At 32.8% G+C, this 23,732-nt stretch overlaps 1 protein-coding gene across 1 annotated transcript; it reads left to right on the forward strand.

Moving 5' to 3' along the window:
* Positions 1–5,156: 5,156 nt before the first annotated feature.
* On the forward strand, positions 5,157–20,230 carry LOC127548491 (molecular chaperone MKKS-like). The gene is made up of 4 exons (XM_051975918.1): positions 5,157–6,144; positions 13,910–14,085; positions 15,052–15,162; positions 19,466–20,230. The coding sequence occupies exons 1-4, from the start codon at positions 5,157–5,159 to the stop codon at positions 19,901–19,903; spliced, it is 1,713 nt and encodes a 570-aa protein (XP_051831878.1). The 3' UTR covers positions 19,904–20,230.
* The last annotated feature ends 3,502 nt before the right edge of the window (positions 20,231–23,732 follow it).

Here is a 23,732-nt window from a genome sequence, read left to right on the forward strand (position 1 = left end):
GAAGAAAATTCCAGGCATAAGGGGCCATGGATGAAAATGTGTTGCCTTGTCTGATGAACACTCAAAGATGCCAGTAGATCACAGAGTCTGTGGAAGAGAGTAAATATATAAGAACACAGGCAAAGATGAGAAGGTGCCAGATTATAAAAGGAAAGCTAAAGAGAGGTTTTTTATTTGATCCTGCAAGGTTAATAGGAGCCACTAAACTTTATTCAATAGGAGTATAATATGGACAGACTTGGTGCTTTAAGATCATTTTGATAGTTGAGTACAGAGGATGGACTGCGGTGGGAAAAAATTGTAGCAGGTGGGTCAATAACAAATATTAAAGTTGTCAGCTCATGAAGTAATAAGGGCTTGCCTCAGGATGATGGCAGTTTCAAAGGAGAGAAAGTTGTTTACAGGAGATATTTCAAAAAGATACATTCAAAAAGAATGTATGGGAATTAGCAACAGATAGGAGGTGGAGGATAAGAGAAAATGAGAAGTGAAGTCTGTTATCATTGTTCTGAGCCCAGTTGACTGGGAAGTTGGTGTTACTCTCCACAGGAATAGGAATATTCAGAAGAAGCAAGTACTTAGGGAAAAGATGAGTCCAGTTTTGAACATGTTGAATTTAAGATGTCTGTGAAGCAGCCATTTAAATGTTAAATAGTTTGAAATAGAGATTGGAGATTAAGAGAGAAATTCTTTGGATTTTTAATTATTATTTGGGCAACTAAAATTTCCAAGTGTGTCCCTAAATTATACTGTGAGCCAGATTTCTGAATTAAAAGTGGGTAGAATAATACCAAGAGATTTTGTGTTACATTGAGAGAAGCATAATATAACATGTTTATAATCAAAAATTGTTTTGCAGTCAAGATCCCACTTGGGCCTTTCTTGGCAAAGATATTGAAGTGGTTTGCCATTTTCTTTCTAGCTCATTTTACAGATGAGGAAACTGAGGTAAACAGAGTAAGGTGACTTGCCCAGAGTCACACAGCTAATGAATCTTCCTGACTGTAGACTAGACATGCTATCTAATGTGCCATCTAGCTGCTCAAAAGATAGTTTATATGTCTTTATATAACAGGGATGGTAATACTTGCCCACTGTGCATTTCGCAGACTTGTTTGGGGAAAATGTTCAGTGATACCATAAAGTACTGTATAAAAATTAGTTTCTAATTGTTATATTCATTTCAGCAAGTATACCTCAAACATTTACCATATGCCATATGTCAGGCAATAGAAATAAGAGATATGAAAACAGACTCTACCCTCAAGCAGTTTCCCCTCTATCCTAGGGATGCAACATACCCATAAAATGATAGAGGAGAGTGATGTTATGGAGGAAAATCAATAAAATTTAGCAAATGGTTGGATATGGAGGATGAAAAAGAAGGAAAAGTTAAGCATAAGTTCAAGTTGGCAAACATTGGTGCCTGAAAGAATGGCAGTGCCCTCAGAAGTTTTTATAAATTTTTTGTTTTGAGGGAAACAGTGATTTCATGTTGAGATGCCAACAGTAAAATCAGATGGAAATCTCAAATTTCAGGACTGAAATTCAGGAGATTAGAAATAGATATATAAAGTTAGAATTGTCTGATCTTAAATAATTGAATCCCTGAGAACTGCTGAATTAACCAAAAGAGATGAAGTAAAGAGAGAAAAGAAGAAAGCCCACTTCAAAACTTTAAGGGAAAAGGATAATAATTTAGCTGATGAGAAGAAATGATAAAAGAAAAAGCAAACCAAGGGAAAGCTATGACATAGAAGTGGAAGGAAAAGAGTGGGCAGGACAAAGAGGTGGTCAAATTGGAAAAACTGCAAAGTCATCAGGTAGATAAAAAAGACTATTGACTTTTAGTTGTTGAGATTGTTAACTTTTAGGAAAAGCAGCTTTATTCATGGAGTGGGGGTAGAAGCCAAATCACAAGTGATTGAAAAAAATGAGAGGTAAGAAAATGGAAACACTTCTCTAAAAGTTTGGCTGTGAAAAAAGAATCCACTTAAAATGCTAAACTAGCTTAACAGCTTAGCAAGATCAAGTGAAGGTTTTCTATGAATAGAGAAGAAATTAGTGTGTTTATAGGCACTAGGAATGAAACCATCGGATAAGGAGAGGTTGAAGGTAGGAGAGAAGGGAATAAGGAGGTGATATATTCATAGAAACAAGGTTCTAAGAGGAAAAAGTGTGAGTTTGCCTTGATAAGAATGGACACCTCATCAGAAACTGAAACAAAGGGACGGTAAAGAATAATTTTTAAAGTGTAGAATAGAAGAATAGAGGGAAGTAAGTAGTGTTGTATAGCTCTTATTCTCTTGAAATATTATAGGAAATGTGAAGCATGTAATATTTTCAGTTTCTGTGAGAGAAAACCTTCAGCGAGTGCCTTGATGAACATAATTTTAGCAAATCCAATTAGCAAGCTAGTATGAATTTCTCCAGCAACATAAGAGTGTGAGTGAATAAGTTGGATAGAGGCAATTCAAGGTTGGAATATTGGAAAAATAAAGACAACACCTCCTCACTCCAGCCCCTGTCCTTGCACTATTTCTAGAACAAAGGAACAAGAGATTGAATGGTAGCTGTTACTATTTTGTTCTGTCTTTAAAACAAGATTCCAGGATATTATTTTTCATTTTCTTTAGATTAGGTCTGTAATTTGCATGGAGCTGCCTGCCCTTACTCTTTTTTCTATATTATTGCCATGGCATTCTTTTTGTGCTGCCCATATCCCTCTTCCCTAATCCACCCTACAGGCTCTATTGTCAGTCTTCCTCATGTGCATGTCTCACAGCTTTCACTGCTAACCCTTAGCTCAGAAAACAGTCTAGTGAATAAAAAGTCCTGTCATTCAGTGACAAATTTTTCTACCATTTTGTAACTGATGCTTTTGCCACATTTCTGTACAACTTCTAACATCTCAAATCTCCATTATAAAGCTTCCACCATAAGGAATGATTTCTTCTTCCTCTGAATACCTGTAAAACTTTGTGTCTTTCTTGTTTTACACTGTAGTAGAGTCTTTTTCTCTCTTTGTTACTCTTATACCCATTTGCATTGCATTATAAGCTTTTTGAGGACAAGGATTGTTTTGTATTCATCTTCACAGCCTCCTACTATACTAACTGACTACAGCATCATGCATATACTGGTAACTTAATAATTGTGTTGGTCTTGTTGATGATAGAAATAGAAAAGGGTTTCTAAATGTAGTGTCATGATATTTATATTGCATCAGTTTATTGATATATTTATTGCATAAACATAAAACCAAAATTTCAACTAAACATTTTCTTTTGATTTTACAAAAACCAAAATAATGATGACAATCCTAAACATAGCCATAGAGATGTGCAATTATCTTTCTACTTAGAAGGGCTAGTTGACTGTTAGGTAAACAGGTTTTTTTCCTCTGATTACAAACAGTTTTTTTGTTTGTTTGTTTGTTTGGCTGAGGCAATTGGGGTTAAGTGACTTGCCCAGAGTCACTCAGCTGGGAAGTGTTAAGTGTCTGATTTGAACTCAGGTCCTCCTGACTTAAGGGCTGGTGCTCTATCCACTGCACCATCTAGCTGCCCCTATAAACAGTTCTTATAAGAAAAGACTATATACTTCCTTTAACTTACTTTGCCCCAGTGACCTATATAATAGTAGTTTTCTCAGACATTCACTCTAATTTATACTTAATTTTTTGCCATTGACTAAAGTGCATCTACATACAATTTACTATTTCCTTTATTATAGAGTCAAAGGGTTAATCCATTTCTCAAAATAACTAGAAGCTATAAATGGTAAATATATCCATAGTACTAAGCTTTACCATTTCAAACTATCAGATACTCTTATTCTGGTTACATAGCACTATTTTAAGAGGAATTTCATTCCTCCTAATATATAATTTACTACTATAGTTAAGAAAATTGGTACTTTGTTTCAACTTGTGCATTTATTTGAAATTTTATAAAGTTTAAAAGATCAGAGAAACTGAGATCAAAGATCAAGTCAGAGCCTATGTTCATTCTCTACCACCTAGCACATCATTGGCATTCTTGTGTGTGTTATTAATAACTCCAGATTTTAAACATGTTTCCTTGGACAAGACTTCAAAACTGAAATCACTAATCACAATTGAAATTTCTTCTGAAAATTCTGCTTTAAATTAAGCGTGATTTTATTCATATTTTTCTTGCATTGTTAGAATGCAAAGGTTTTTAATGTGTCTATATGTACATTATATATACACATATGCACATATACATTTATTGTAAGTATAAACTAGTAGTGGCTGTAAAATTAAGGATGTCAAAAGTTGTTCTGTTGTGATGGCTATATGTAAGACATAAATACTGTAAGTACCTCAAGTGAATAGCATGTTTAATTTGAGGTGAAATGCATTTGTAGATCACTTACCATATTCTAATTTCCCTTGTGCATTTTGTTTTGCTTTCCAAAATCTTTTAAATGTAAATATTCTCAAAAATGTTAAGAATACAAGGATTTAAAATCTAGGTTAATTTACATATCTGAATTTCTAGAGATTTTAAGTTGCTACAAGTATTGGTTTGAAGTTCTTTGTAACTTATTCAGAGGATTACTTTTATGTTATGAGAAATAACATAAAAAATTGTAATTTGCAAAATAAATGTGAATTTTTAAGTTGGGAAAGAAACCTCAGAAATCACTTAGTCTGACTCAGATATCTTAAATGTTTTTGTTTCTTACAGAAGGAAGTCTCTTACCAAAAGAATTGACTTTGAAACTTGGATTACTCTTTGGCATCAGTACAAGAGATGAAACAAACCAGCTGGATTAGAAGGAACTGGCTCCTTGTAGCTGGATTAACTTTTATAGGTGTCCATTTTGGCACATATTTTTTACAGAAAGCTGCAAAACAATCTGCTAAATCTCAAATTGAATATAGACAAAAGAATATAAAAGAAATTAAGTAAAAGTATCTGTGGAAGTATTAATGTGTTCAGTCAGCATGATCTGATACATTTCAAAAATATAAACTGTTTAAAATTGCATGGCAATTGTACTACATTTTCCAAAAGATCCTTGATGAATTAATTTTATTACTTTAAAATACCTGAAACACATTGTCTAAAAAGTATGATTAAGAAAATAAAACTTATCTTTACTACCTATACATAGCCCAAAGTAAGATGTCTCGTGTTAAAGCTAAAAAACCTTCACTATGTACCTGCGAACTACTGACAAAAGATATTATTACTAAATCAATCTCTGTACTAAGAGAAATTGTGAGCTCTTGCTATGGCCCTTCTGGTAGACTGAAGCAGCTACACAATGGTGTTGGAGGTTCTGTTTGTACAACATCATCATCATCATCCTTGTTCAGTAACCTTTCTGTCATCCATCCTATATTAAAGATTTTGACAACCTCTGTGCAAAATCACGTATCACGTTTTAGTGACTGTGGCTTATTCACAGCCATTCTCTGTTTTAATTTGGTTGAACATTTTCAGAGATTAAACTTGTCAAGTGCTACTGTCATTAAAATAAGTAAGCATCTTTTGAGTCTCTGCATTGACTATCTCAACTCTGAGATCTGTGGCTGCCGAATCTCTGTAGATTTTAGCAATTTGAAGACTCTCCTATGTTTGGTGCAAAGCATATTAACAAGCAAGCCTGCTTGCCTACTCAACAAAAAAGAAGCTGATCATATCAGTACTTTGATTCTGAAAACATTTTTGCTTACAATTCCAGAAAAGGCTACAGATCATGCTATTTTGGGGAAAAGTATAATTATACCTTTAAAAGATGAAAGAGTTATGGATTCTACTGTATTGCCTGGAATAGTCATTGAAATGCCAGAAGTACAATTGATAAAGTGTCCTATCAAAAAATTACCCTCAGATTCCCTGAAGGTGGCACTTTTTTGTATATCTATGTCTGGAGATATTTCTGACCCTGGAGAAGGAACACTAGTGATCAGTTACGGAGTTTCTCTTGAAAGTGCAGTCTTGGACCAGCTGCTTAACTTGGGAAATCGGCTCATTAATGATCATGTAAATGTTGTTGTGTGCCAAAAAGTTATACATCCAGCTTTGAAGCAATACCTCCATCAGCATCACATTATTACCATAGACAGAGTTGGAATATCTCTGATGGAACCCCTGGGTGAAATGACAGGTAATACTGAGTCAGAAATTTATTTATTTATTTATTTATTTTAGCAAATTAAGATTTTCCCATTTGGGGTATTGTATAGTACACTGTTGGCATATTTTGAAATTGTCCATGTGGTAGATTAAGTAAGTACATTGTTCTACAGCAAAAGTTTTTTCACATCAACCTAGACACTAAGTGAATAGTAAATCAGTGGTAATGAAGAAAGAGAAAGTAGAAGGTTCCCTCTCTTCCCTCTCCCCTTCTCTCTCCTACCTTCTCCCCATTTCACATACATAGGGATAAATGTATATGCATGTATACACACATACTTGACACAGTTCCAGTCTTATATTACTTAATGCTTTTTGAATGGCATTTATTTCATATTTTGCCCTAAACATAATCAAACTTTGAGAGCATTTGTGTATACCTATAAAGAGTAGTTATTCCAACTCTGGTTGTACAAATCAATGAAAAGGCTAACATGTCCAAAATCATAATTTATTGTATGATCTTATCAGCTTTGTCAGAACTAAGCTGTAAAGTAGGACTTTTTAACATTTCTCAAAACTCCCCTTTTCATTTTAACATCTATACTGCATTAAATACCTAAGTGGTGATAACTTGAACGATAGGCTAAAATATCCATTTAGGAATTCGTTATCTTTGTAAAGCCCTTTCATTCTCCAGACAATCTCTTTCTGTGAAAAATATCAGCATACTTTGAAGTGACCCTGGTTCACTCAGTATCATTAATTCTTCCTTCCTTGGCACCTATATCCAGTCAGTTGCCAAGTCTTATTAATTCCAAATCCACATCATCCCTTGTGTCTATCTCTTTACATTCATCTTGCCAACACTCTTAGCCATCATCTATCACCTCTTACCTAGACGGTTACACAGATTTTCTAGGTTTATTACTATATTTTGCTTTCTTCTATTTAACCCAACTGTCAGTATAATTCTAAAGCTCAAGTCTAATCATGTCATTCTTCCTATTAAAGAACCTTTAGTGGTTCTTTGTTGCCTATAGGATTAGGTAAAACTATGAACCTGGTAACACCCCACATAGCCAGTCAGTTGATTCTATCTACGTAATATGTATTGCCTTTTTTCCTTATAGTCTTCATCTTAATTAGGGGTTCTCAAACTTTTTAAATAGGGGGCCAGTTCACTGTCCCTCAGACTGTTGGAGGGCCGGACTATAGTAAAAACAAAAACTTTGTTTTGTGGGCCTTTAAATAAACTTCATAGCCCTGGATGAAGGGGATAAACATCCTCAGCTGCCACATTTGGCCATGGGCCGTAGTTTGAGGACTCCTGATTTTCATATTCAGGCTTTTATCACTTCAGACTATGACAGTAATCTCCTAATTATTCTCTGTGCTACAAATCTCTTTACTGCATTACAGTATTCCTCTACACACATTTGTCAGTCATTTTCCTAAAGTGTTGTTCACTTCCTTTGCTTTAATACTCTTGTTCCCTTTTTGATTATAAAATCAGTTAAAAAGTCTGCAGTATAGCATTTAAAACACAACTATTTAGCTCTGACATACTTTTCTGGCCTTGTACATCATACTCTTACACACTGGCCCAGTGAAACTTTTTTTTTTCCTGTTCCTCACAACATTATGTTCTATATCTTCTCCATGTGATAATCTATTTTTATTAGAATACCCAGTTTCCTTCAAAACTCAGCTTGTGTCCCCTCCTATGTGGAATCTTATTGATGACCTTCCCAATTGCTACTACCCTTCCCTCTTCCAAATTATATTTATGAATAATTTTGACAAAGTTACATATTTATGTTGTCTCCAACAAAGAATCAGGTAACTAGAATATATTATGCCAATTAACCACCAGGCACTCTGCTAGACCTTGGGAATATAAATAAAAAGAATTAAACAGTCCATGCTACATTTAGTAGGAAAATAAGTAAACATAAGTAAATTAAAAATAAATACAAAGAAAATAGACAAAAGGAGGTTTGAATATAAGATGATTAGTTTGAGGGGTTCAGGAAAGACTTAATGTAGAACTAATGTTTGAGCCTCTTGAAGGAATAGAGAGTTTCTATTGAAGCAGAGATGGGGAAGGAATGTAATGATGTAAGGAGCTAGAGTGATTGTAGATGAGGAACTGTCAAGAAGCATGTATTAAGTGCTTATTATATGCCAGGCACTGGGGATAAAAAAAGAGGCAAAAATACTGCTTGCCCATAAAGAATATATTGATCACTGTGCAGGTTTTATACTAATTCTCTGACAATATGCTCTACTGCAGATCAAAAAAAAAAAAAAAGATTGCAATTATCCCATCAGATAGGATGGCAGAGACTAGCCATTAAGCTTTCCAAGCAGAAAAAAGATTAAATCTGAGAGAGAGAGTCCAGCATCATTCCCAGTAATTAGAAGAGAAGAAAGGTTAATTATATGGAGAGTGGGAAGTATCTGACCTCCCTGAGTAATTCTATATTCAAATGTCAAAATCACATTACAAGTATAGACTTTATGAATTGATGATGGTATAGACAACTGGAGAGTTGTAAATTAGGATGAAGTTAACCATAGATAATCATTGATGGATGTTGATGGACTCTCCTAAATAGGTGTTAAATAACTTGATTTCAACCATGTAGCTTGAAGAAAAAGTTTGCATACTTGACCATAATACAGTACACCAAAGAAACTGAGATGAGTTGTATCCTGTAACTGCGTAAGCTAATTAAAGTACACAACCTGGAATTAATCGCTTTAGCATATTTCTGGGGGGAATCTTCCAGTGTTGAGATCAAAGGAACCCATCTACATGGTGAGCAAATATGTGGAAATACATCCAATTGATTATAGATATGTCTAGATCATATTCCAGAAAGTGCTTCTAGATTTACATAGTAATGATCATATTTTAGTTACTTGTCATAACCAATGTCTAGGCAAGATCATACTTCCATATAGGGTATAATCTAAAAATCATTACTGCTATTGTGAGCAATGATAATAGAAGATAAAAGTATCCTTATCTTCTATGTAAATAGGTATCCTCTTGATTATGATGAGAGCATAACATAGAGGAGGCTGATGCTGTTTTTTCTGGGGAAGTGTAGGGCATTAAAAAAAAAAGCAGAGTTGTCTGGTTCCAAGGATGGGGAGTCCGTGTCTGATGATCCTCAGATCAGAGTACCAATTGGCTGCACCTAGAATAGACACCTCCAGGTGGTCTAAAGGCCTCTTGATTTGATCTTCATATTAACCCAGTGCCCTGAATGAAGCTTTCAGATTATCAGGGCAGAGCTTCTGATGCCGATGGTGAGCAAACTGTTTTAGTAGTCCCTTATGCTAGTTTCAGAGTCTCATCTACTTGGTATAGGTTGATGAGAGCTCTAATAAAAATTTGCATAGGATATGCCATCAGATTATTATGTGATCTTGCTGTCCATTCATAAATTTCTAAAATAATTGAGAGTAATAGAAAAGCATCAGCCCTGAAGTGCATTTTTACAATCAAAATTCTCCACTGGATCTCCACTGAATCATGGATGATAAACTAGAATGCAGTCATTTTATGCTAAGTGACTTACATATGCATTTAAATATTTGGCCTGTAAAATGTCTACCTCTGTCCCTCCTTATTTTAAGTGACCAATGAAACCTAAGAATTTCTTTTTTCTAATTTTTAATTGCTTTTTATTTTCGAAATACATGAAAAGATAGTTTTCAACATTCATCCTTGCAAAATCTTATGTTCCAAATTTTTTTCCATCCTTTCCCCTCACCTTCCTTCCTTCCTTAGATAGCAAGTAATCCAATGTAAGTTAAACATGTCAATTTAACATTTCCACATTTGTTATGTGGTCTAAGAAAAAATCAAAAAGGGAAAAAATGAGAAAGAAAAAAGCAAACAACATAAAAGGTGAAAATACTATGTTATTATCTGGATGTATTCAGTTTCCATAGTACTTTCTTGATGCAGATGGCACTTTGCATCACAAGACTATTGGAATTGCCTTGAATCATCTCATTGTTGAAAAAGGGCCAAAGCCATCACAGTTGATCCATTACATTATCTTGTTGCCAAGTACAAGGTTCTCTTGGTTCTACTCACTTCACTTAGCATCAGTTCATATAAATCTCTCCAGGCCTTTCTGAAATCATCCTGCTGATCATTTCTTATAGAACAATAATATTCCATAACATTCATATATCATAACTTATCCCATTCCTCAATTGATGGACATCCACTCAGTTTCCAGTTCCTTGCCACCACAAAAAGTGCTTGCATTTTTGCACATATAGATTCTAAGAATTAATTTTTTTTTAGTGACAGTGATGCACCTGCATGAATTCTGCAGACCCATAAGAATACATTAAAACCAGTTAGAGCCCTGCATGTAAAAAGATTTGAGTTAAGAAATCCAGCCTCAGATAACTTACTAGTAATATAACCCTGGAGTCACTTAACTTTTCTCATCTCTAAAATGAGGCTAGTAATAGAATCTACCTCTTATGGTTGTGTGAAGATTAAAGAAGATCATGAAATTGACTTGATGAATTTCTCTGGGCACCAAATTTTGACAATTTTCCATAAACCCTTATAACCATTGGTATCTTTATGGTTTAGTCAATAGAGAACTGCCCATGGAATCAGGTAGACGTGAATTCAAATCTAGCCTCAGACACTAGCTGTATTTGACTCTGCTGTACAAGTCATTTAACCCCAATTGAAGAAGGGAAAGGCTTTCAGGAAATAGCTCTTACATTTCAGTGAAATTTGAGGCGGAGTTCTCAGTTTGAAAGGAGATTTGAGAAGGGATGGAGGAAATGGAAAGAGCCAACGTTCCAAATAGGAATAGTAAGTCAATTAGAAAAATTTGCTTAGTCCATATGAATCTACACAGTGACCATGTCCAAAAATGTATCTCTTTTCCTATACCTTGAATCCATCAGGAAGTGAACAATGACCTTGGCATCAGCCCAGAAGTGATGAAGGCAGGACAGCTACCACAAGGCTGGTCAAAGATAGAATGTCTCTCTCCCAGTCCTTCTTAGCCCTTATATACCTTATTGTAATTATATCATTACAGCATACTGATTATGTGTGAACTAGAGAACCATTAAATCACCATACTAAGTACTAAGTACATATGTGAACTAGATAGCCAATGTCTCATCAATTCCATTGAGTTAAAACCTTATTGTAAAGTATACTTCTCCACAGTTCTAGCTCTCTACATTTACTCCTTTAGAGATGTGATTGGATTTTGCTTTAATCAAATGTTCTTAGGTCTTTCAAAGTTTTTTTTCCTTTATAATCTTGACATTGTATAAATTGTTCAGCTGCTACACTTCAATTTGCATTCTGTGTAAGTTCATGTTTCTTAGGATTTTATATAATTATCCTTTTTGTTGTTCTTACAGCATAATTAATATTACATTTACAAAGTGGTTTATTCATCCATTCCCTAAATGATAGCCATGCCTTTTATTTCCACTAATTTGCTATTTTCATTTTGATCTTCTCTCATGGTCAAGAAGTTTGTAACCATTTCTTATCCTTTTAACCTACCTCTTAAAGCCAGACTAAATAGTTTGTAGATGTTACAGGGAAAACTAAAGACAATAGAGAACTACTGAAATATTTTAAACAAGAAAATATAAGTGGTTATTTCTATACTTAACTATGATTAAGAGTGTCAGATGTGGAAAGTGTTGAATAACACCAAAAAGAATTAAATTGGATGTTATTTTAAGAGGCAATAAAAGATTATTTGCCAACATAGGTGTCATTTCTATATCAATTTTGTATATGCAATCATGCCATTGGCCCAAAGGTCAAAATCAATACCACAGGAATTTATTGAATAGAAATTACAACATACTAGTGCTTCAGGAAAATAAGTTTTCAGATATATGTTGGATGTGTTGGGGAAAAAAGGAGAAACTTATGACAGGAAGACAGACCATTTAGGAAGTTTCAGTAGTACTCCAGGAGATAAGTGAAGGGGCCTAAATTTAAATGGAGTATCTATGTGACTAGAGAGAAAGAAGAGCTGTTGTGGTAAAATCAACAAGATTTAACAACTAATTGGATGGAAATAAGAGAAAGAAGTTGAGAATTTCAAACTGTGATTAAAAGTATAGTTCACTGGAAAGAACTAGGGTTGTTTGGGAAAAGGGGTGTGTTTAAAGGAAAAAATTAATGTTCTAAATTGAACATGTCCATTCAAGATATATATGGTGCATGTATGTCAAATTGAGAATTAGTGAAGCAGAATGAGAGTTAAAGAGCAAGATTAGGGCTGATTGTATAGAAGTAAAAATGATACACATAGAAATCATAATTAAACCCATGGGAGGTGATAAGGTTACTAAGAGTGTGTGCAGAGAAAAGAGAATAAGACAGTGCCTTAGTAAGAGCATATAATAAGTTAGAGGTCTATAATAGAATGATAATCAGCAAAGGAGACAGAACTGGTTAGTAGGGTAGAGGGAGAACAAAGAATATTGTAATAAAGAAGCTCAAAAAGTATGTTTCTAGCAAGAAATGGTTGTCAGTGGAAACAAGTGCCATAGAGAGGTTATAAGTATAAAAATGTCTAAAAATTATCTTCCTAATGTTAATTTTATATTGCTTTTTTTATTTATAAAATATGGTTAATTTTTTTAAAGTTTGGGAATTGTGTTTGTCAATTATATTCGATTTGAAAATACAAAATGTTTTTTCTAACATTTAAGTTTTTCCACAGTCTGGTTCATTCATGTCTTTATTTCCTTATGTGAGCTATTAGCTATTCCTTGAGTCTGATCTTTTAATTCCTGTCTCTTTGTATACACACTCTGTTTCCTTATCTCTGGAATGTAATCCCTCCTCAATTCTTCCTAAAGAATTCAGCTCAGGTGCATTTTCTTCTCTGTCTGTAAAGCATTCTCTGATTCTCCATTTATTAGCATTGAATTTACTTTGTCTTTACTTATCTGAATGCTATATCTTTCCATTAAAAAGAAATGCTTCTTAAGTTAGGAATTATTGTCCTTTTGTCTTCTTTGAATGGAGTTGGACTGAAGCTTACTACTGTCCAATGAATAACTTTTTAAAAATTACTGAGCAAAATTATAGTAAATACATAATATGGCCATGGAATGGGACAAAATTAACTGTCCTCAAATAGTTCCATGGACACCATAGTCCAACCAGCTGAGCTAACTGAAAGTAAAAGTCATAATTTGATCAAGAATATGAGAGGATCACAGAATCATAGATTATACCTGGAAAGGACTTGCAAAGATCACCTAATACAACACCTAATACAATTTTACAGATGAAGAATTTGAGGATTTAAGAGTAGAAATTACTTGTTTAAGATCACAGAAAAAGCAAATAACAGCTGAGTTTTGAATCAGGACTTCTGACTCTAAATCTAGCCCTCTTTGCCTTGTCCCTATTAATTTCTCTCAGTAAGATTAGTCATCAAACTCAGATCTCCAAAGGAACTCATTAACATTAACTCATTAATAATTTATTTAATTTTACAATATGTGAGGCTATCTAATCCATTGTCTACAAAAATTCTGAATCCTAATAAATATAACAACTGAAATTGCATTCTTTTACAATAATATATAATTCAAATTTAATAATTGACAGTGTTAGTCTCTTCCCTGCTTTTCCTTAACCCATATATATGTAAAGTGTTAATTTGTTTATTCTTTTTTAATTTAAAGTATTTAATTGTTGCTTAATTTGTTAGAAAAATGTACTCAATTGAAAATGTTTTGTTGAATAGGTGCACAACCTATTGGTTCCCTGAATTTTATCTCACCTACAAGTTATGGATATGTGAAGGATTTGTGCACTGTGAATTTTGGTTCAAAACACTACTTTCATTTAATTCCTAATGATTCAACTGTCTGCAGTTTGCTTCTCTGTAACAGAAATGAGACTTCCTGGAATGAACTGAAGGTGAGGCAAGAGTCTTGAATTCTCCATCCAAGTATACAATTTAAATAGGGAAATGAGATGGCCACTATGGTGTTTTTATCCTTTGATGAACTATTTCTTCACAATGTTATAAGTTGTCATTGAAGAACAAAAATTGCAGAGACAAAGTTACTTAAAATCAGTCTGTTCACATGTATCATTATTTTCTATAAGACTTTAATTTTCTTTGTTATCACAAGATTACTGAGAATCAATCCAGTGAAGTGGCTAGAGAACTGGCCTTAGAACCAGGAGATGCTCAATTCAAGTCCTGCCTTCCATGGGTTATGTCACCTATTCACTAAAGATAATAAGTTGCAGAGAAGAGGCTATTCTGCATTGGTAGTAACAGGTTCCTCATCCAAAGGTTCCCTGTGCCCTGTGCCAGATCCAGTCTCCATTTTAATGGCTACTTCAAAGTTTCAAAGAAACTGTTTCTTCTCAAAAGGAATCTGATCCATATTTTCTATAGAATACAGTTGTCCAGAAGATGACAGTCCAGTTGTATTTAAAAATTACAAAGTACTTTCCCCACAATAGCCTTATGAGGTCCGTAACACAAGTATTAAACTCACTTTTCAGATGAGGAAACTGGGGTCATAGCCTGGGAATGACTTTAAACTCACAGAGATAGTTAGCATGAGAGACAGAATTCAAATCCAGACCTCTTGATTCCAAGAATAAGTCCTTTTCTTCTGTACCATATTACCTATTATGGAAGAGATGAGTATTCCAGTGCTCCAAAACAAGTATGCATGCATTAGTATCTTCTCTTATTTGTTGGCCAGAACCATTTCAGTTGGCATTTGACCATGCCAATACTTATTCTTGTTCCTTGAAAATTACAGTTGGATTATTGAGTGTCGTGTGTTCCTTTGAAAGTTTTTTTTTTCCTTTATGGGTGTGATAGCAACTTCTGACTTTGCTAGATGCATTTTTGTTTTTCAGCTTGCATGTCAAACAGCACAGCATGTCTTACAGTTAACAATCAGGGAACCTTTGGCTTTGCTGGGAGGTGGCTGTACTGAAACCCACTTGGCTTCTTTTTTAAGAAATAAGGTAAGTGAGGTTTAACTCATTTTGTGAGATTAACCACATTTATATTAGCTTTATATATATATTTTTTAGGTTGTGGATTCAATTTCAAGCTCAAGAGTAAATTTTCTCAAACAGCTAAATTATCACAATCTTCTTTTTTAGTGAATAATCAAATCACTTGAGTAGGTTCTCCATGCAACAAGCCTCTATTTTTTTTCATAAAAGTTAGAAATTTTATTTTATTTTTTTGTTTGTGTTGATTGTCTATCAATATATTTTTTTTCAAATTTATTTTATTTAAAGAAACAGAACAAGAAAAAAAAAAAACCAAAAGAAATACAAAACAAAATAGAACATTATCATGTACCCAGCAGAAAATCAGGGAGGAGTCAAAATATATAACAACAAATACAACTTCAATAAAGTAAATATATTAGTAGAAGAAATTATAATCATGAATGTCCATCTTTTTTTCACTTCCCTATAAATTCTTCTTTTGTTTTCTGTGAGGCAACTTTTTCTACTTTATTCTTTTTTTCCCTTTTTCATTTTCCCTACCATCCCCAAATAGGTTATAGTTAAGAAAGGATATATTTATATATACATTTGTAGATGTATACATACACATACATACACACACACACACACACACACACACACACACACACACCCTCTCACATAAATATCTGTCCTATCCCAGCTGATCCTTTGCTTTAATTCTGTTCCTAATTTGCCTTGCCATTACTTAACCTCTATCAATATTTATAATTTTAAAAAATTATTATTATAGCTTTTTATTTATAAGACATATGCATGGATAATTTTTCAGCATTGACCCTTGCAAAACCTGTTCCAACTTTTCCCCTTTTTCCCCACACCCCCTCCCCTAGATGGCAGGTAGACCAATACATGTTAAATATGTTAAAGTATATATTAAAGCAATATATGTGTCCATATTTATACAGTTATCTTGTTGCACAAGAAAAATCGGATTTAGAAATAAGGTAAAAATAACCTGAGAAAGAAAACAAAAATGCAAGCGGACAATAACAGAAAGAGTGGAAATGCTATATTGTGTTTTACACTCATTTCCCATAGTTCTTTTGCTGGGTGTAGCTGATGCTCTTCATTATTGGACAATTGAAACTGATTTGGTTCATCTCATCAATAAGCCTCTTTAAAACAACATGCTATTGTAATATTATAGGAAGAACATTGTAATGGGAATTTTAAGACTTGGATTTGAATCCTCCCTTCTGCTTTTTTCTCTTATGACTTTGAACAAAACCCTGAGCCTTTCTGAATCTCAGTCTTTTCATTGAGGTGATTAGATTGGATCACAGGATCACAGATGTAGAATGTGAAAGGATCTTGGAGGATATGAGGCCAAGCTCCTCATTTTACAGGTGAAAAGATGGAGCCCTGAGGAATTAAATGACGTGTCCAAATTGACATCAGAATTTGAACCAAAGTCTTTCTAACTCTTTTTTTTTTTTTTTCAATATTCTGTAATTCCATAAGTTAGGCCATTTCAATAAATAATACCAGGGAATCAAGGAAAAGATATATGGAATGTTAGGGACATTTTACAAATTACTAAGTCCCTATACATTTAATGCTGATACCTAATTCAAAGATCATATATTTAGTGCTTGAAAATTCCTATAAATCATGTAATCCAGCCTTCTCAAATTATGAAGAAAATAAGGGTTAGAAAGTCAGTATCACTTGATCAAGTTAGTAAGTCATAGACCTGGATTCTGTCTAAAGTTCCAGGTTTATTTGTTTTTTTCCATCTTATCATGTAGCTTTCCTAGGATGGCTCTGTGCCACATTTCAGCTATTTATCTTGTGGGCACAGCTTCTATGATCTCTGTTCCTCCACTGAAGTGATTCTGATTGCAATTTTCAGTAAACAAGAATCGGTTAATCCGTTTTCCAAAGACCAAAGTAGTATAAGGAAGAGTATGTGGTCCATCTTCCTTTTCCCCCGAGTGGTGGAAGAAATGTTATACTTGTTCTTGAAAACGTATAAATCTTTGAAGGAAATTTCCTTTTGTAAATGTTACTGGATATTAAGTAAATGGAATTACGAAATTAATAACTAACCTACACAAATGAGGAGGGCACAGCTCATGATAGTTCAAGTGCCTAGAAATAGGGAAAACGTCACTATTCTTCCAACTTTCTTCTACCAATGTAGATTCATAGCTTTTTATCCTGTATTGTTAATTTTCATCCATAAATTTTCCAAAAAACATCTCTTTGCTAGCTTCTTTCTATCTTTTTACATTTCATAGATACTATGGCTATACTTGTTCTTAATATATGACCAGCTCACCTCCCTTTCCTAATCATGTGTATCTTTAATATATTTCATCAACAGTTTTCTTGTGAAAAGTGGCACAATAGGTTGTTGCAGCCTATGTATGTTTGCTCTATTTCATTAGCTTTTGGCTCTCCTGCCATTTGATTCACTTAAAATCATTGCAGTCTAGGAACTGTAGCCATAAAACATCAGCAGAAGACTATTATTCTATACATAGATATATGCATATATATGTGTATGTACACACATATATATTTTTTAATGTCAGTGAACAGTTTGAGATAATTAAAAGCTCTGTTCAACTTCCCAAATTTGTTCCATTTTTTTTCTTATCTTAATTCTAGAACCTATTCATTTTTCATCTGTGTATTTATCCCAGCTCTACAGAGGGTTGGCCTGACTGAAAATAACTACATGTCATAATTTGGGCAACATACATTTTTCATCCATTTATTTTTTTCCTCTCTAGGTTGCTATGCTTATGTTTTATGAGAGACCAGATCTCTTTAGAAAAAAAAAATTAAATAATTTTGTTATGAATTTAATAAATATCAACAAATATTTTAATATTCAAAGAAAAACAAAAAAGGGAATTGCATAACAAACTATGAACAACCTCTGTTACCTATTATTTGACTTTTTACGCCACGATCACTTTTTGCCTTTTTTTTTTTTTGTATAATTCAGATATAATGTGGTAGTTCCAACATGGCCCTGGTTTTCTTTTTCTGAACTTCCTCCTACCCTTTTCAATTTCCCCTTTAAATGATTTATTGACACTCTTTTTTGTCTTCCCTTTTTGTTATCACTTTCACTACTTCCTCACCCCCCAAAAAAAAGAAAAATGAAAAAACTCATCACCCGTAACAAAATAAACATAGTCATACAGAACAAAACCATATACTGGCTTTGTCTGAAAAAGTACAACTCAATATCAGTGAAAAGATTATGTAGTGTTTAAGTATTAGAACCATCAACATAGAGGCATTTGATATTCTCTATATTACTAAATCAATTGTATTACTAAATATGATCTACTATGGCAATAACTTAGGAAGTTTTTATATTTTCAAGTATATTTTGAACATGTTTTGACCAAGATTATCTTGGTTGTGGCTGTTTTTAGGGTGGTAATCATCTTTCAAAATATTGGAATTTTGAGTATTTCCTTGAAAATTGTTCCCTGAATATTTTTGAAATTTTGCCACCATTCCAACTCTGATTTCTTCTTTATACATGTGACACACCAAAAATTTAAGAAATAAAAGTGGAAAGTAAGGATGAGTTAGGGACTAGAGTATGATTTAATTAATATAAAGAATTTCCAGGTGACAACACTTTACATAACACACATCAGCACTTTGTCTACAACTTGTAGCATTAAAAAAATATCCTACAGCTCACAGACTTGTGGCTCAGACATTCTTGTCTCCCAGAACTGCTTTCTGTAAATGTGCCTCTCCGTTTTTACCTTTAAACTATCAAATCTTGGGGGTTTAATTTTTTATCAATCATTACACTTAAAAGTATTAATCAGTTCAAAAATATTGACATTACCTCATTACCCTTTATGGAATTTTATGTTAAAATAAATGTATCAAATAAAATATGAAAAAATATATTGTTATGACACACTGTCCTTTTTCTATGAAAATAACATTTCTGGCAAAGATATATGTATTTGATTTTTCTCCCAGTGATAGTGATAAGTCTTCACCAACCCATCTCCACTCTTGCATTTTGAGATCTGGCTAGTTTCCTGTGTATGCCTTTGACCTACATGCATTACTATGCAACAAAACTGTTACAGACTGACCCACAAAATTTTCTTAGTAATATACTCCAGTCAGTTGGATTCATCAATAACAGAAATTTCTTTAATGAAATTTTCAAAAGAGCTACTCAACAATTTTTGAAAAACTTATGAGACTGTTTGGTCTTTTAAAAGTTATTTTACTGCATGTATCTTTAAACAATGTCTATATTTCATTTCAGGTTGCCAGTGTTCCAGAATGTGTCCTCAAAGTCAATGACTGTACCGAAATAGAATACAAAATAATTGCTGATGCATTTTGCAATGCACTACAATCTGTTGCTTGCTCTCTAGAACATGATAAGGGTAAAATTCTTATTGATAGGAAATATGGACACTTTTGGTCAATTCAACCAGATTTTCCGTCAAATGTGAAATGGCAAGATTTGGTTTTAAAATGTGGTTGTGGACTCTTTGGTAACCAAGAAGACCTAAATTGGTGCTTCTTACAAGGCATTCATTCTTTTTCTCTACAAAATGCTTCTATCCAACAAGTCACAAACTCAACTGACCATCTGACTTTGGACTGTTTTACTGCAAAGCTTCACGGCCTGCAAGTTGCTGTGGAGACAGCCAGTCTGATTTTGGATCTGTCATACATCATTGAAGATAAAAACTGATCTGAATTTCAAGTGCATATTGAAAAAAATGTTTATGTGAAAAAATCCTCAAAGTAGAAAAAATATTGAACATTTTAACTCACTCTGAATATTTTCTACTCTTATGAATATTAACTCTTTTTTGAGTTAATCAACTCATTTGATTAGACCATTTAAAGTAAGCAAAATTATAACTTAAGTGGAGGTATTCACCCAACAGTAAGCTGATAGACTATTGTTAAAGGAACTTTAATAATTATTTAAATTTAGCAGCTACTGCATAACATCTTACTTTATTCTGAATATTTCCTTATTTATCTTTCAATAAATATGAAATAGACAAAAGAATTGCCTTGTTCTTATTCCAGTTTCGACATGAGTATTATAGATAATTTATCATGTATTACTAATTCTGTACATTTAAAATATTAAAATTTACCCCAAACAATAACATTCTTCTCTAACCTATAAAAATATGAAAACTGTCTATACTGACTAGTCTATAAATATTCAAACATTAGTTAACTGAAAATAAATGCATGGAGGTGGTGACTTTAATACAAGATCATATTTGATCTTGTTTTGTATCACAATTCTGACTTGGAAAACTTATAATGATGAGCATATGTTGAAAAGAGTAATTATGTGCAATCACTCAGAGATTGGCTTCATGTGAAACATTATTTTTTAATTCCTTAGCAGTTAAAGAGTAGAAGTAGTGACTGAAAGCATGACAGAAACACAGAAAGGAAATTGAGAATTGACATTCCTGTGGAACTTGAGAAACGATTATAAAGAAATTTAAAAATTTATATTAAAAATAAGTATTTGCCAATTTCTTATAAAAAAACATAATAAATTGGCAAATATTTATTTTTAATATAAAGAAACTTTCATTACACAACCTGTAGTAATGTTTTACAAAGAATGTAAAGAAAAGAAATTGTCACATAGTACAGGTATATCATTGAGCAATTAGAAGAAATGCTCTATTCTCACCAATGGTATATAAAGTATAGAACAACATTTTATAATTTTGGTTTGAGTTTATATTCACAAAGATTTAAAGATCAGATTTCTAACTGTGAATAAGTGGGATTGAATTTTAAAATACTTTTCCTCAAAAAAATAAAATTGGCTTTGGGCCATAAGCCGATTAAAGAGAATAAAAGTACTCAGAAGTGCTTTTAATCTCCACAAATTGCCATTATGTTTCTTGAAAAATTAGCTAAGCTTAAACTTTTCACAAAATGCTTGTCCCCTTTATTATCAAAAGTGAAAAAAGGAGGGGAAATAATTTCTTTAAAAAGGAGTTCTTTTTGGTTCTTTGTCACAAATGAAAAAATTCTCACAAAAGACCATTTCAGGGCTTGACAGCTTTATTTTTGTATCTTCTCTGTCCTTCCAATGAAGATGAACTTCTTTCCCCCATGAATTTCATGTTTCTCATGTAACCCATGTAGAGGCAAGGCATTTTGGGATCACTTTTAGAAAAAGTATTAAGCATTTAAAAAAACAGGAATTACCATGCTATGGTCCACTTTGCCCAATATTCTGTTGTCATTACCAAGCTCCAGGGAATTCTCAACGACAAAAAATGATTGCCTTAAAAACAGATTCCTCATTTAGGATATTAGGAATCATTTATTAAAATCATTGAGCCAAAGGATGGCCTATTGAGGCTGAAATCTTACTCTTCAAAAGCTGGTGATATAGCAACAGCTTCTGAGATCTCAGTAATAAAAATGACCATTTTTCCCAGGTATATGCTCAACTTAATGTCCTAAATAGATTGTTAGACGACACAATGCTGGATTAAAACAGGATTACAGGGAAGGTTAATTCCAAAAGAACAATCTTATAAATTACTGCCATCAGCTAAATAATACTACAAAGCTACTTCATGATTTTATGGTAGAATATAGTCATAGTGTCATTGTGATTAGTTGCAATAAGTAAATATTACATTAGCCCAGATAATCTTGGGCAGAGTATGTTTATACTATATTCATCAAATAGTTTTACTTGTGATTTGTAATGAACCTTTTCGTGTTAGACTTACTAAATTGTTAGCCTTTTGGGAAGCCATACTTCTCCCTACATAACCTTTTGCTTAAATTGCCCATTACTAAAACTGTTATTTCCCTTGGGTTTATTTAATTATATAATCAAGGTAGTTCCACAAGGTAGGAATGTAATACAAAGCTTAATAACACATTGCACACTACCTAAAACTTCACAAATCTACCATCTTGGGGGGAAAGCTATTCTTTAGGGAATTCTTAAAACAAAATCACATTGTTTGATGGCACATATATTGTTAGAGAGTATTATATATAAAATAGGATTAGATAATCTTTAGTTCCATGGGGGAGTCCAATTAGCTAAGCTAATCATTTCAGAAAAATATAATCATGGAGAAATCAAGGAGACTAGACATTTCATACAGAACAATATTTCAGTTGTCAAAATGTGTTTATCTCTAGCCCTGGTGAAAAGGGATTGTTTTAAATAGCTGATATCTTGGATAATTTTTTCAAATGGTTAAATATTTCCATTTACTCTCTATATTACTCCATAATTCATTCAGATTCTTTCCTCTAGGCCACATCTTTCAAATCCAGTAATGTCTCAACCTTGTTATTGTTTATTCTTTATTCCCAAATATGACTATAACATCAGGAAGGTGACAGGGCTATGCACTCTACGCAACCTTACTTTCTCCTCTGGAGCCATTTAGGTCTAGTGGCAGAATGTATATAGGAAAACTGGAGATGTCCCTAGATCTGATATGTAACAAAAAACAAAAACAAAAACAATTAATGTGTGTTTGATTTAACAAACTCTTCATTTAGGGCTTTGAAGGAAAGAGAAAACATACATATGGTATGCCATTAAATTAAGAATTCATCTTGAGTGGACTCTTATTCTTGGCAAGTTACAGGAATATACATACATAAATACATATATACATATATATTTAAAGAGGCATAATATTTTAAATTGGGAATTAAATTGTAAAGTGTTAAAATAATTTTCAAAATTGTTAAAAATTTGTACTTAATGTGTGGTGTTTTTCCTTCAGGTAAACTACCTCTTATTTTTTTCTGCTAATGTTCTTATATTTGGCACAAATAATTATCTAAAATCTACTGGATAGCGCTTAGATTAGAATCCTTTCAAAACAGTTTATATATACAAGCAGAAAAAAGCATATTCTTTGCAAACCAAGGGAAAGTTTCACATTACTAATTTCCCACTCCAAAATAGCTACAAACATTAGTGAATTTGATAATTTTTAAAAGCTTTTACTATCTGACCTGATAGACACACATATGTGGATTCATTTTCCTGTATTTTAAATCCTCACCGGAAGAGAAATACCATCAGGTTTTATAGAATTTCTCAATATCAGATTTTATTATTAAGTCATTTCAAACCTGTATTGCTATTTCCTTTGGATGTCACATTTGTGCTCTGAAGATTTTGAAATTTTCATAACAATAACAGTGTACAGTAAATATATGAAACCTATATTTTTACATTTTTTTAGAAGTTATGATACTTTTTATTTTGCCTTTTAGTAATACTTCTCTACTGTTATCTGTTAGATTGAGTAAAAATGCAGGCACTCATATTTTTATTATATTTTCTTTATTGTAATTTATTAACTTTATTGTAATGTATTAACTAAATGTTAATTTATCTTTTTTTTTTTTTTGGAGGAGAGGAGTGTAAATTATTTAAAAATTTTTTTTATCCTCGGTATTTTCAAATACATGTAAAGAAAGTTTTCAGTATTCATTTTTGTAAGATATTGTGTTCCAAATTTTCTCCACCCTTATTTCCC

The sequence above is a fragment of the Antechinus flavipes genome, chromosome 2 (assembly GCF_016432865.1).
Source record: "Antechinus flavipes isolate AdamAnt ecotype Samford, QLD, Australia chromosome 2, AdamAnt_v2, whole genome shotgun sequence".
Classification (NCBI taxonomy): Eukaryota; Metazoa; Chordata; class Mammalia; order Dasyuromorphia; family Dasyuridae; genus Antechinus; species Antechinus flavipes.